The sequence below is a fragment of the Orycteropus afer genome, unplaced genomic scaffold, assembly GCF_000298275.1.
Source record: "Orycteropus afer afer isolate SDZICR_OR568_19922 unplaced genomic scaffold, OryAfe1.0 scaffold00176, whole genome shotgun sequence".
Lineage (NCBI taxonomy): Eukaryota > Metazoa > Chordata > Mammalia > Tubulidentata > Orycteropodidae > Orycteropus > Orycteropus afer.
In genome coordinates this window covers 5,368,673-5,383,869 of record NW_006921763.1, presented here as the reverse complement: position 1 = coordinate 5,383,869, position 15,197 = coordinate 5,368,673, and the positions used below count along the sequence as shown (strand labels likewise).

General features: G+C 36.9%; 1 protein-coding gene across 1 annotated transcript in view; it reads left to right on the top strand.

The window, feature by feature from the left end:
* The window catches only part of ATP8A1 (ATPase phospholipid transporting 8A1), a 309,537-nt gene extending 302,270 nt beyond the window's left edge, over window positions 1-7,267 (top strand). Inside the window, 2 exon segments of the mRNA XM_042781818.1 lie at window positions 5,832-5,923; window positions 7,170-7,267. Of these exon segments, the coding sequence (XP_042637752.1) occupies window positions 5,832-5,923; window positions 7,170-7,267 (190 nt within the window).
* The last annotated feature ends 7,930 nt before the right edge of the window (window positions 7,268-15,197 follow it).

Genomic DNA, 15,197 nt, shown 5'->3' with positions numbered 1-15,197 from the left:
GACTCATAGCGACCCCTCCTTGGGTTTCCGAGGCAGTATCACTACGGAAGTAGGATTGCCCAACCTTCCTTCTGAGGAGTGGCTGTATAGTACCTAAGGCACTTGACTGCTAACAAGAAGGCTGGTGGTTCAAACCCACCAGCCACTCCTTGGAAGAAACATTGGACAATCTACTTCCATAGTGATACCGCCTCAGAAACCCACGGAGGGTCACTATGAGTCAGATCTGACTCAACGGCAGTGAGTTTGGTTTTTTTTCTAGTGTCATGGGCAACAGGAACTCTCTCTGTTTTCATAAAGCAAAGCTTTTCATTTCATTTCACCTGTGAAACCATTATCTTGACTGTAACTTCTGTATGGAGAAGCTCCAACACTAAGGAATGGCAGCACCTACAATTCTATAATCCAAAAATTTCTAAAATTCAAAACTTTTTCTGCAGGTTTGTGGCAAGCATTTGCCAGAAAAACTTGAACCAATTATAATGATGCTATAAATGTAAGGCCATTTACAGCTTGTGTTTATTCCACTTAATGTAAATATTTATGCATTTTGCAGCAAAAATATTAAGTTTTCAGAATATAGCTCCCCCAGGTCCACTGGATATTACCTCAATAGAATGTATGTAATTTCTTACCTTTAAATTCAAAAACCCAAAGGTTTAAACAAGATTTTAGGCACTGTGAATTAATTGGAGATAGGGCAGTTACTTTTCAGTATCTCTTTTTGTGAGATTGAAGCAATGCATTTTATAAGCAAGCAAATATGATAATAACACTAGTATTTTTTTTATTTCTAACTGTAGACATTAGCCAACGTCTGACCATCAGCCATTACTAAATATAATTTAAGCATAGGATCTTCAGATCAATCCTCATTAACTTGGTCCATCTCCATTGTTTGCCCATAGGCTTGGCTTTAAAGAAAAGAGTAGGGAAGAATAGAGTGTCAGATAACTAGGTTATGTGGACTGTGATGGTGGTCTCTCCCTGTCTTTCTCCATATTGTCTATCTTAATGAAAAGCAGTTTTAACATTGCCCCAGAACTAATAGGGGAAAAAAAAAAAAAAAAAAACTCTGATTCTCCTTATTCACACTGGATTTTAAATCAGTGTTATATAAATATCTTGATGAGGATCGAGGGTAGTGGGATGTATCAAATATGTTCCCCAGCCTATTCTCATCACTGTAATAATGGTTCTATGGTACATTTGTAATGAAAAGTGACAGAAAAGGAAATGTTATCTCCTCCAGGGCAAGAACTAGACCTGTTAGAGTCATTGTTCATCTCCCCACCACCACCACTATCTAGTATAGGACAGTTCTCACATGATATACATTAAAATACTCCATGAGGGAATGGTTATTCACTTTCTGGAGATATATTCTGAGTCAAGTGAAATGGTTTGCCAACACAATATAAAAACAAATGCAAATTTGCTACACTTCAAAAATAACTGAAAATACTAGTCATTGTAGGACAACACATTCCAAGAGAGTAAACAAGTTTTTACTGACATTAACTTCTTTCAGTGTTTCTAAATAAAATATTATCTTAAAACATGATATCTTTACCCTTCATCTCCATCAGATATCTAAATTGTAACATCTTAGTGTGGTAAAGGACAAGGTACCAATATTTAAATGATAGCTGTATCATTAAGGAAATTCAGAATTTGCACATGATGATTTGTTAAGGAAAAGAACGTACAAGTGCCCTGCTCCCTACTGACTGCTCTGATTGGGATCATAGTAGAAAATCCTGACAGATGGGAGAAAAATGCAGAATAAAATTCAAATTCATTAATAAAAAAAAAAAAAAAACAGACTTATAGTTCTGATAGAGACTGGTGGAACCCCACCCCCCCATCTTCCAACGTGGCCGTTAGACATCCTTCAAGTCTGAAACTGAACCCAGAGATCGCCCGCAGTCAAAACAGTAGACAGGCCTATAAAGTGAATAATGACACCCGTGAGGAACATGCTTCTCGGAACAGTCAGCCATAGGAAACTAATAGGATAGGATTTGCCCAAAAACAAAGCTCAGAAGGCAGGTAGAGACAAGGAAGATGGGAAATGGAGAACCCAGGGTGAAAGAGGAGAAGGTGCTGTTACATTGAGGGATTGCAGCTAAGGTCACAAAACAAAATGTGTGTAAATTGTTGAATGGGAAACAGATTTGCTTTGTAAACTTACAAACCACAATAAAATGTTTTTTTAAAAAAATAGAATATATAAAATTAAGTAAAACTACTGGCCACGAGTCATGAAAAAGATGGGCTTTAGTGAGAAAGTATCCTTGTGCATGTTGAAAATATTTATTCTCACACTGTGTTGAGCTCTTAACCAAAAAAACAAACTTTTAATATCTCTTTTAATGTCAGTATATTTTATTCTGTAACTTGATAATAATATCAGTACCCATAAACATCGATGGTACAGAATTTCACGAATTTGAAATGATGGGTAGTTCCCAAGAGGTAGAATAAGACTAGAGAAATAAAACTCATCATCACTTATAATTTATGAAGCACCCCCCTGTGAATGGCATTTATATTCTGTAGGAGCAACTTTTTGCTCTGCAAGAACTAAAGCAAGGAGTTCAACATTACTGAGACAAAAAAAAAAAAAAAAACCACTATGTATAAGTTTTCCTATTAAAAAGGTGGACTTGGGGGCATTGTCAATTAAAACTCATGTGCAATAGACATCTTATCAAAAATGATCCTCACAAATTATCTTTTGTGCTGTGATAATCTCCTAGTTGATTTTTTATAATAAATTCCTTGAGATCCAGGAGCAAGGGTAGGAGGGACTAGTATTTGTAACTAGTCATCATGCTAGGGGCTGAATCCTCACAGTGGGCCTGGGGCTTGACTGTTGTCTGTCTGTTGTATGAGATGGCTGAGGAAGGTTTGCCTAAGGTGACCCAGCTAACCAGGAACAGACTCAGAACTTAAGCCTAAGTAAGACTCTAAAGAACTCATAGTGTTTCTACAATAGTATGCTACTTTCCCAAGAAAGAGACTTTTTTGAACACTGGGCGTTAACTTGATATAACAGCTGGGTGACAGTATAGCCTTATATGAACTGTTAGAAAACAAAATTACTTCCTCTTATTCAGGTTGCCATAATATCATAATATGAAAGAAAATTCTCACATCTGCTTTCTTAACACTTTGGTGTTTGAATATTAAGGTAGTATGCATTTAGAAAGCCCAGCACAAAACCTGGAAAACATATTTTGGGAAGAAACTGCATGATGATACATTGCCATCCCCTCGATCTCTGTAGCCATTTCAATTCTAAACACTCGAGACTGGCCAGCACCCCATCCACAGTGCTCTGCTAACAAAATCAGACCACCTGCTGCTAAAGCACAGACTTCCGCAAATCAGTCACATACTTTAGTGTCCCTCAGGGTTCTGGGGTCTGTAATGTTAGATCATTTAAAGAGTAGAGTAAGAAAAATGACTCCATAAAAATGGCCCTTTCTCCTTCCCCTTATCTGTTTGTTTCAATAACAGAAACAAGTTTTGCAACTATTTGCATAGAAGCAGTGGAATGTTGGATTAATTAGTTTTCTTGCCTTGGTGGATGTAATTCCTGATGACAATCAAGTGTGCCTACTAAGTATCAGTTAACATCCTAAGATGTTAAAGAAGTGTGTAGGGAAGATGACTACAAATGTCCATATTTCTAAATAATGTGCAGTTGCATTGAGTTCATTTTGCAGAGGATCCTTTTTCTGTGTATGATAAAGATTGTTCCATTTCAGGGTCTCAAAATATTTGGCAATATGTAGAACCAGTATAACTTACCATAGCAGTTTAGCTAAAGCTGTTACAGTGGGGAAAATGCAAGATGGAAAATTTTCATCTGAGTCAGTTCCAGTGAATAAAACAAAATTGCATAAACATTTACTGCAAAGCCCATGGATTATTTATTTGCCCCTCATAATTAGGTTCTTTGATATCAAAGCAGTTTTATAAATCAACCAGTGGAGAAATGGCATGATTAGGAAGACTGATGGTGTTTATAAGTGCATTTCAAAATTATTACTCGGATTCATTTATTTGACAAATATTTGAATTTCACCAGCCACTCCTCAGAAGGAAGGTTGGGCAATCTAGTTCTGTAGTGATACCACCTCGGAAACCCAAGGAGGGGTCGCTATGAGTCGAGTCCGACTCGACGGCACGTAACAACCACTATGTGAAGAGAGAGCCCTGGTGCTGCAGTGCTTAAGCTTTTGACTGCTAACTGAAGCTCATCAGCCACTTTGCCAGGAGAAAGCTGTGACAGTCTGCTTCCATAAAGATTTACAGCCTTGGAAATCTTGTGGGACAGTTCTCTCTGTCCTACAGGGTGGCTATGAGTTGGAATAAGGTCTACAGCTGTGGGTTACTGTATGAGGCACTGTTCTGTGTGCAGTGGACAAAACAGATGTTTTTTCTTGCAATGTGTTTTTAGAAATTTCGTAATTAATTTGGTAGATTTGTGTCTGTAAAGAAGACTATTCTGAATATTTATTGAAAATCACATTTCTTTTGTAGTTTTCCTTAGCATAATTATTCTCAGAAAATAGGCTTTTATTTTAAAAGAAATTAAGGAACACATTAAAGTTGTTATTGTTGTTGTTATATGCCATCACGTCAGACTCAGCTCATAGCAACCCCTCCTTGGGTTTCCCAGGCAGTATCACCATGGAAGTAGATTGCCCCATCTTCCTTCCGAGGAGTGGCTGGTGGGTTTGAACCACCAGCCTTCTGGTTAGCAGTCCAGTGCCTTAGCCACTATACTACCAGAGCACATTAAAGTAGTAATAGAATTTTTCTAATTAAAAAATCTATATCAAATGTCTTCTTTGCATAATATGTGGGGCTCCTTTAATATAATGTTAAAAATAAATAAATATTCTTTTGCACCAAAATATGTACAAAGTTTAAAAAAGATATATTAACAATTAAGGTTTTCTTGTAATTATAAACAACCATGCTTAGAATATATGTGGTAAGTCAACCAAATTTTTAGAAGCTAATAACATAGCTAGAAGATTTTGTATGTTTATTAATTATATTGCGTAAGTTCTTCAAACATCTTATAGGAGCATCTGATTCATAACTTCTGATAAATACACACACACATTCATACATATGTTGATATTTTATAATTGATGATATTAAAAAATAATGAATATTCCAAGGGATAATGGAATGGTTATACAACATGACAAACATAAACAATGTCACTGAATTGTACATATAAAAATTGTTGAACTGGCAAATGTTATATGTATTTTCACCTCAATTTTTTCAAAAGTCAACATTCTGGAGGATTCACATGTAATTACTGTAGGTATCTGCCTTGCCAGTAAAGCAGGTATAATTTTAATAGAGTAATTTCTGGTCATCACTTTTATATAATATAAATTGATGAGAAAATATTGCTCCAAAATTTATCTCAAATCTGGTTTTGTCACCAATTTTAAACACTTTGAAACTTTCCATTCAAGTGTCTTGTGTTTGGCCACATATATATGTCCATGTAATTTAAATATAATTCGTGGGTGTGGAAATCTTACTTTTGACTGGGTTATTGGGTCAAAAACTCTTCTTTAAGTGGGGAAAAAAGTATGACCTGACAAATGTCTGTCTAGGTAACTGAAATCTCATTTTGCTATCTGGGAATATGGAGCAAAAAGAATCACTAGACTACAGATTTCTCAAATGGTCTTTTGTTTAAGTCTAACCTCTATTTGGTGGTCCTGTGGGCACACTGGGGTCTCTGCTGAGTTGATAACTCATTTCACACATTTGCACCTGCTCTGCAGCCTCACTGAGAGGGCACAGCTGCTGAAGAATGTCTTTAAGAAGAATCACGTGAACTTATACAGGTCTGAGTCATTGCAGCAAAACCTGCTCCGTAAGTATTTGGGTTCTCATTTTTAAATGAATTCTCTGCTCTCATTGTACCATCATTTATCAGAGCAGTATTTTGGCTACAGGCATATAAAACTATTTAAAGTGAACACCCAAATCAAGTTGTGCATATTTGCAATGTGTTATCTAAAATAACATATGGTTAGAGGATTCTTTGACCACAGCTAACTTTTAACAGAAGGGCTAGAACATTTTAAAATCTTGCTGTCTCACTTAAAGAAAAACAATCATATTTCCATATGCCCCTTGCTTCCTTAAATCTTAGAAAGAACCAGTAAAATAAATCTTAACTCTTAAAAGCTGCCTTTGTTTTGTTATCTTTTCCCCTTGAATAACTTCGCTAGAGCTTGTTCAGCTTTCATACAACACAATGAAACATATATTTTTCCCTTCAAAAATATTTATGAATATTGAGAGTTGTAAGAAATCATTAGGTATCACCCTTTCTTAATATTTCAAGGATCTAAAAGAAGAATATAATATATAAAGCCCTATCTAGTAAATTTACTTATGTTAGTAATGCATCTTTTGTTTCATGTTGTTTCCACATAAAATTTATTTTGATTTATATGCACTCCATGTTTAATGCTTTTGCCCTTTAAACCTCAAGAGGTCTTCTTTAAAGATGTGATCCAGAGACTTAAGGAAGCTTTGGATTCTGCTTCCCTTGGGTATCTTTACTTATACACATGCCTCCTCCAAGCATGTCAGGACATCCATGGGTTTCTTCATAGATGCTGAGAGCCAAGGAAAATGTCAAAATGGGAGGACCATTTTCCACTCTTAATGGATATATGTGTTTATCTCCTCCTCCTCACTTTCAATTTTTCCTTCATCTCACTCCACCTAATAAGAATGGAAATACATGTGCCAGCTTGACTCAACCCACTCACTCCCCTTGAGTAGGGACAAGTAAAAATCAGACAGGCTGGACTTGAGGCACTGGGCAGAGAACTGAGAAGGAGGACCATGCCTGCTCTGCCTTTGAGGAAGCAGAGTTCATAGATTGTAAAGAATTCTTTGGTGGCCTACTTTTATTCCACTCCTCACTTGTGCAACTGAGTGAATATCTATTCCAGACACTCAAAATAAGTGTCTTTGGGTTTTTGAAGGTGGGAGGGGAGGCATTCCTTCCCCAAGTTAGACAATGAATATTCAAAACTCAGAATAACAAGGATTTCTAGCCACTTTTTTGTGGTGATAATTTGTGTTTTGTCGTTAACTTACAGATGGGTATGCTTTCTCTCAAGATGAAAATGGAATCGTTTCACAGTCTGAAGTGATTAGAGCCTATGATACCACAAAACAGAGGCCCGAGGAATGGTGATAGCAAGTGATTGAGAAGCAAGCTCTACTACATCTCTAAGGCTAGCTGCCGGGTCTTCACTGGAATCTGCTGACCAAGTCCAGTCTGGTTCATGGAGGGGAAAGGTGGATCTGAACTCATCTCGTTGATTGACATTCAGATTCATGTATATTATAGACATAAGCACTGTGCAACTATACTGTAACACCATCTCTTTCAGATTTTTAAAAGTATTTGCAAAGTCTTTGTGAACAGAAATCAAAGCGACCTTGTGTCTTACCAGAGTGCTGTCTTAAATTGAGGCTAGGTCAGTATTCCTTCTTACTCTGGGGCTGTAACTAATTATCAGTTTATTGGACATACCATCAGGTGGCCAACCATTTAAAAAAAAAATGCAAATGATATTAAGTTAAAGGGATGATATCCAAACTTAGATTTCAGGGTATGTTGAAGGAAGGAAAAAAAAACAAACCAGCATTCTTAAGGAACTGACTCACCTTACTCAACAAAATTCCTAAGCAAGGCATTAAGTGTTTGTGTCAAAAATTATCTTGACCAATGTTTGCCAAAGAAGCTCAAGAAGTGTATTTCTGATTCAGGAGTCATTTGCCCCAAAATTTAAAAGAAAGTTTACTTCCAGTTCTGCTGTGAGATCTGCATGCTTGACTTTTCAAATATAAGAGTGATTTGCAAAATGGGTGTTTCAAGGCATTTGCTACTAAAATACGTGATGTTGCACCTTTGGCCTTACAGATGCTTCTTCCTGTCTTATTTATTTGTCAGAGTGAGGTAACACACCTGCTCCTGCAACTCTGTCACTTGTTACATTACTGAGTTTTAAAATTGTATTTCTGTCTCTTAGTCATTTCTGGTGAGGTACCATTGTCACGTTTTCTAAAAATCTGGCTTCTGCTGTAGGTTAAGTTATATGAGTTGTCTTAGTTTTCCCTCTTAAGAAAAATATGTTACATTTATATGTGAGATTTCCAAAGCTTCTGTGGAGATGTTTGGAATAACATGTCAGATAAATGCATGGGCTTTTGTAATGTACATAGGCTCAGCTTTTGCCTTGTGTTTTGGTTCTCCCTATTCGTTCCTGCTAGAAATGCCTGCCTTCTGTGTGGCACAGTCCATATTATAGTGACTGGTCCTGTACTGAAGACTAAGAATCATTTCACAGTTTCCTTGTGAAGCAGCTTCCAAAATTAGTCACATGCTGCTAACTGGGACAAATAAGTCATATATTTTCTCCTAATTTACTTAAACCTATAATTTTACAGTCAATTAGTATTTTTTTCATCATGACTAGATCTCAGTATGTTTGAAAATGTATGCTTAGTTTGATTATTTATGGCATTTCCAAGACATCTCCTGAAAATGGCTATTTTGCTACCAACAATAAATGGTGAAGGGGCTGTTTAAAAAACTATAACCTGTTTTCTACACTATTTGTAAAATATTGCTTTCATTTAAAAGGGGGGAGGGATTCTAATTTTCAGATACACTTCAGAGATTGATGCAGACCTTTTGCCTTTTATTCAAAAGCCTGTTTGCCTTTAAGTGGACTTACCAGCATAATACATAGTAGAACTTGCTGTTTTAAAATTTAAAAAAATAAAAAGTCAACTGTAATTGAGAAGAGAGGTGATTTTCCAAATCACTCCTTAAGATGAATAACTTGACATTCTTTTCACCTTTTTTCTCACCCTAGATTTAAAATTAGGCTAGCCTTCATTTCCTTTACCGTATTCTCAGCTATTTAGTTACCAGAATGCCTCCCACCAGGAGCCCTGGTGGCACAGTGGTTAAGCAGTTTAGCTGCTAACCAGAAGGTCAGCAGTTTGAACCCAGCAGCGCCTCCACAGGAGAAAGATTTGACACTCGGCGTCTGAAAATTACAGCCTTGGAAACCCTGTAGGGCAGTTCTGCCCTGATCTATAGTCTCAGAGTCAGAATCAACTCAACAGCAATGGGTTTATGCCTCCCACATCTTCTACAAAGAAGAGAGGTTACAACACACAGTGATTCTAGCTCAAAAGGAGCCAGGAGTCTATATACTTACTTTACTTTCCAGGCTCTTGCCATCTGGGGTTCAGATTAAAACAACCGTGAGTCAGAGTATCTGGGAAGATCACGCGTGTAAGAATCTAAGGCCATCCTCAAAATTCTGAAGTCACAGACTTTCGTTCTCTGCCAAATGGAAATTCCGAGTAGCTTTCCCTGTGCTTTCCAGTTGTGATAGTTGAGGTCACGCCACAGAAATCAGACAGCAAGAATGAAGTGTATCTCTCCAGAAAACACTCACAGTAGTTACCAAGAAGAGCTACTTCCATTTGCCCTCACCTCGTCAGTGGCCTCAAAATGTGATGATAGAAGAAGGCAGCATTTTCTGATTTAAACAAGAAAATTGAAGATATTATTCTCACCTTAAAACGTGGGTTGTTTTTGTGGAGCTCTTTGACATGAGTGGAACACGCATGGCTAATAATTTAGTGTATAAGATCGTGATAGGGAGTGTGACTACTTTATATCTTTTTGCCCCACAGCCCTGTTAAATTATAAACATTAAGTCAGTTTCTTTGCTTCTTAGGAGGGGACTTAGAGGGCTGACTCCTTGGTAAAAACTTTAAATATTCCATTTCAGTTACAGTGACTTTGTAGTGTTAATTAAAATGAGAGAATACCATCTGATTTTTTAGCCTTCCTAAGGGAGAAAATGTAACACAGTTTTACCACAATTAAAATAAAACAGTTGAAGTGACTTTTAATGCATGTTTTCTTAAAAAAAAAAGGACACCCACTGTCTGCCATCAAGTCAATTCTGACTCATAGAAACCCTACACAACACAGAGTAGAACTGCCCATAGGCTTTCCAAGGCTGTAAATCTTCATGGAAGCCAACTGACACATCTTTCTCCCACTTTAACCACTGTGCCACCAGGGTGCCCTAATAAAAGACAAGCACTCTTCAGTTAAAAAGTCCCTTGTAGGGACTCTGGCAAATGCTAACACCATTGCTTTACAATGTTTACAATTCAGAAAATAATCACTTGTTTATAAAATTACCGTTCACTTAGCACTGAAAAGCTGGAAGTTGTTCTTTAATATTGATATTGATCCTTTAATAGTGGTATTAAGCATGGACTTTCTATATGTTCTATATATACATAGAAAAATCTATTGGTGTTGCACATCCAGAAAGATGCTATGTGGTAGAAATTATGAGCAGGACAATAGTGTTTCTCAGGAAGGTGGTGAATTTGAAATGAAATGCATGCATCCCGCCCTCCCATCCCCATTCTGCCCTCTCATGTGAGACTGGTTCAGCAGTGTCACTAACTTCATAGAAAACTCTGTAATCACATCAGGTGTACTTGTGTTCTGCTGAGGAATGTCAGCCAGTACATGAATCGTGTGGCCATTAAATGGAATCAGTGATTCCTGTTAATTTCCAGGGGAGAAAAGATTGAATTAAAAGTCAATCAGAATTTATTCTGATCATTAAATTTTATATTTTAGTTTTATGATGCAGCACTCTAAATATCCAATATGAAATAGCCATGTGATAATTTGTTCTGCATTGTGTACAGTTTTTTGTTTTTTTTATCCCCCAGGAAGTGAATGCTAGTTAAAAAGTAATTGATAGTATATTCATAGCTTTTAATTTATTTATAAGTGTCATAATTATTACAAAGTAATAATATTTAGTCCTTATTTTTGTGCAGTTGCCCATTTGATAGCTCCTGGTTTTAATACTTATTTCGTCAAATCTATAATTTACAAATGATATCTACAAAATTTACTGAGTAAATGTCCATCCTTTTCATATCTCATGGACCAGGTCTTGTGGAGTTCTTTTTCTGAATTATTTAATATAACAAACACCATGCAGTTCAGTGCCTAATAAATGCTTTTTGATGATGGACATTTCTGTAATGCCTCTTAAAGATACCATAGTCTGATTTTTCTCACATTAAAATAATTAATGTCACTTGTGAAACTTACACTGCGCTGCATTTTAATTAACCTTCAACAGCTATTAAAATGGACTGCAAGCTAAATTTTGAAGGAAAGGAAATGAATGTTTTCCATTTTTCGTATTGATTTATTTTCTGTATGTGAGCAGCTGGGTTTTTGATGGGTTTATGGTTTGCATGAATTAATATTTAAAGTGATCTAGGCCAATGCATGCCTATTGCTGTAAATCTTGATGTTTATTTCTGCCTTATAAATTCTATCATGGCCTACCTGGAATGTAATATACAGTGGACAGATTAACTGGTCTTCTGCACAGCTTTTTTTTTTTTCCCCCATAAGTAAATTATTTTACAAATTTAATTGAATCTTTTGTTTAGTGTTCCTCTAAGAACTTTTTCTTAATAAGGCTCACAAAACTTCTCAGCAAATAAATCTCCCTTCAAGAGGAAAGAAAGCTAGATTTCATATGTGCTTACTTTGAATTAACAGTAACTTTCCATAAGTAAGTCTGCTCTTGGAAAGATGAGCAGAATATTTTAAAAATAATAAACATTTTTTTATATTTCATGGATCTAGAATTAGAAACTGTACATGCAATAAGTACTATTTATTTAACTACTTCAAGCTTCAGTTTTCACATTTCCAACTGTATTAGGTTAAAAAGATAAAAGGCAGCCTTGGAAGGCAGCTACTATGGAAAACCACAGTTTGCATTAAAGATAAAGTAGTGTTTTCAGCTCCATGAGATCCATTCCTGCTGAAACTGCTGTAGACATCGTGAAGCCGCATGAATGAAGAGTTTTGACTCTGTGATTGTCGTAGCTTTCTCAGGTTTGTTTATCTCGATGTTCAATGCACTGTGTTTTATAAATAGTTACTAAAGTTGAGTAACATTCAGTTCTATGCAGTGTTACGTGTCATTGGCCTTTTGTGAATGTGCATGTTTTCAACTGCGAATTTTAAACATTTTGTCCTTTCATTGTTATTAAACCTGAAATAAACTTTGCCATTACATAAAGAACATTGTTGAAGTGTTGATTGCTGGCAAGCAAACACTGTTGTATAAACCTTCAAACCTTGGTGACTGCAGTCTGAGAAGATGGCTAGTCTGACTATTTAAGAGCTTTTTAACATCATATTTTGTTTACAACTCTAGTGATTTATAAAATATTCTCTCATTGTGCTCTAGCTTAAGTAAAACATGAAATGGAATATGTTAACTCTAGTTTAGGAAGAGGGATAGTTTTGGTAATTAACTAGAACTCAATGCCGTCATAGCGATCCCTCCTTGGGTTTCCAAGGCAATATCACTGCAAAAGTAGATTGCCCCATCTTCCTTCCAAGGAGTGGCTGGTGGCTTTGAACTGTCAGCCTTCTGGTTAGTAGTCAAATGCCTTAGGCACTGTTGTTGTTGTTGTTATGTACCATCAAGTCGGACCCGACTCATAGCTACCCCTCCGTGGGTTTCCAAGGCAGTATCGCTACAGAAGTAGATTGCCCCATCTTCCTTCCGAGGAGTGGCTGGTGGGTTTGAACTGCTAGCCTTCTAGTTAGCAGTCAAGTGCCTTAGGCACTATGCTACCAGAGCCTAAGGCACTACACCACCAGAGCTCCGAGTTTTGGCAATTAAGCATCAAAAAAATAAATTTTTTATAAGATTACTCTCTTTTTTATTCCACAGTTAAACAGCTTCTTGGGATTGTTCCCATTACATATTTAAATCAGCTTGCCAGTAAACAGCTAATTCATGACCCCGTCATTTCCCGTAGGACAAATTTGAGTTTTCTAAACCTACTCTTTTCTTTCCTTAACATATATAAGAAAGTGGCCAAGTTTGACCAGTAACATGAAGGAAGTCGCCAGAAAATGATAAAATTATGCACATGAGACAAAATTAGAGGAAACATTGGTAATGAGGACAATAGCTGTACCAGACGTGAGCACCCTATGGTAAAAGAAACACCTGAAGCTGCAGTTTGGAGGTGAGGCAAGCCGGCCCAACTTGAGGATCTTCTGGTTTTATTGGAGTGAGGCCGAGGTGGTACGCAGCGTCCTCCGCCACATCCTTCTCAGGGACACTGATGGGGTGTAGGTCCCAATGCAACATCACAGTGAAAGAATTTACAGAAAACTTACCTGTGAATTCTATCTAAAGTAATTTTCACATTCAACTCCATTCCCCTTAAAATAAGCACTGTTTGTACTGACTCTCTAGTCTGATGCCCTCTAATGAGGAAACAGCAAACTTGAAATACGTTCTCCATAAATCCAATACGTCATCCTCATTTAAAATTTGTTTTTATATGCTTATGGCATCTCTAACCTAAAGCTTCATTTCAGTAACACCAAGCCACCTCATTTTAATGAGGAAAGGTCTTCCAACCTGGGTAATTTCACAAGTAGGCTAATAAAAACTGTTGGAAAATAAGAGGAGGAAAAAAAAAAAAATACCTTTCAGTTTTTACTGCTTTCAAGTACAGACTATGTAACTAGCAATTCAAATGAGAATTCCCTGCCAGAATAATTTCATTAATAACTAATGTTTAATTGCAGTTTAAAATATATGTAAATAAAAATGTTAGCAGTTTGCTTCCTTAACTGTTTAACATGCCATAAATTCTTATTTTTCCTGAACATATTCTAAGTAAACTTTCCAGATTGTGCAGAAGTAAAATGATCCCAACCCAGTGAAGTGTAACAAGTTCCTAACTGTGACTATATTTAGAGTCAGGAAGATTTTTGGTTATCTCATTTTAGAAAATTTCCTGTGGATTCAAATTGATTTGCTAAATTCCCCACCACTTTTATTCTGTGATCTTATTACAAAAACACTACACCAGTATTAACCCTCAGCTATCTATAAGATAGGAATTCCTACATGGTGCTAACATTTGCTAACGGAAAGGTTGGAGGAACAAGTCTACTCAAAGATGTCTCAGACCTCAGACGAAAGACCTGGCAATTGCTTTTGAAAAACCAGCCATAGGAAACCCCGTGGAGCACAAGTCGACTCTGACACAGGTTACCGTGAGTCAGGATTGGCTCTATGAATACTTTTTCTTTGTTGTGTATCTATGTGGTTGTTCAAAAAAAAAAAACCAAACCCACTGCCATGGAGTCAGATCTGACTCATAGCGATCCCTCCTTGGGTTTCCGAGGCGATATCACTACAGAAGTAGATTGCCCAACCTTTCTTCCGAAGAGTGGCTGGTGGATTTGAACTGCCAGCCTTCTGGTTAGCAGTCAAGTGCCTTAGGCACTATGCTACCAGAGTGTTAGCTCCCCTCAAGTTAAACTCCAACTTACAATGATCATAAGTTACAGAATAGAACTACACCACGGGGTTTTCCTGGCTATAACATTTGTGGAAGTGTTCGCCTGTCCTTTCTTCCAAAGAGCCACTGATGAGTTTGATCCACCAACCTTTAGGTTAGCCTCTGATCACAAACACCTTATGCCATCCAGGGTCCTAGTTTAGCTATAACCAAAACAAAACAAAACAAACTCACTGCTGTTGAGTCAGATCCTACTCATAGCAACCCCTCCTTGGGTCTCTGAGGCAGTATCTCTATGGAAGTAGATTGCCCAGTCTTCCTTCCAAGGAGTGGCTGGTGGGTTTGAACCACCAGCCTTCTGGTTAGCAGTCAAATGCCTTAGGCACCGAGCCAGAGCTATAGTTTAGCTATAGGCTGTGTAAAATATTATGTATTATCCACTTTTCTCAAAACAGACTTTCTGAAAAGTAGTTGAATATTTATTTTTTATTCTTGAGAAAATGAGGCTTTCTGGTCATGAAAAATGGAGTTTCAAAGCAGATGCCTGAGTACAAATCTTGGCTCTGCCTTTATTATCTGGCCTTGGGTATGGTATTTAACCTCTGCCTCAATTTCATAATTTGCAAACAAGCATGGTACTAGTCCCTATTTCATGATTGTGATGATTAAATGATACAATTCATAGAGCTCATGAGACA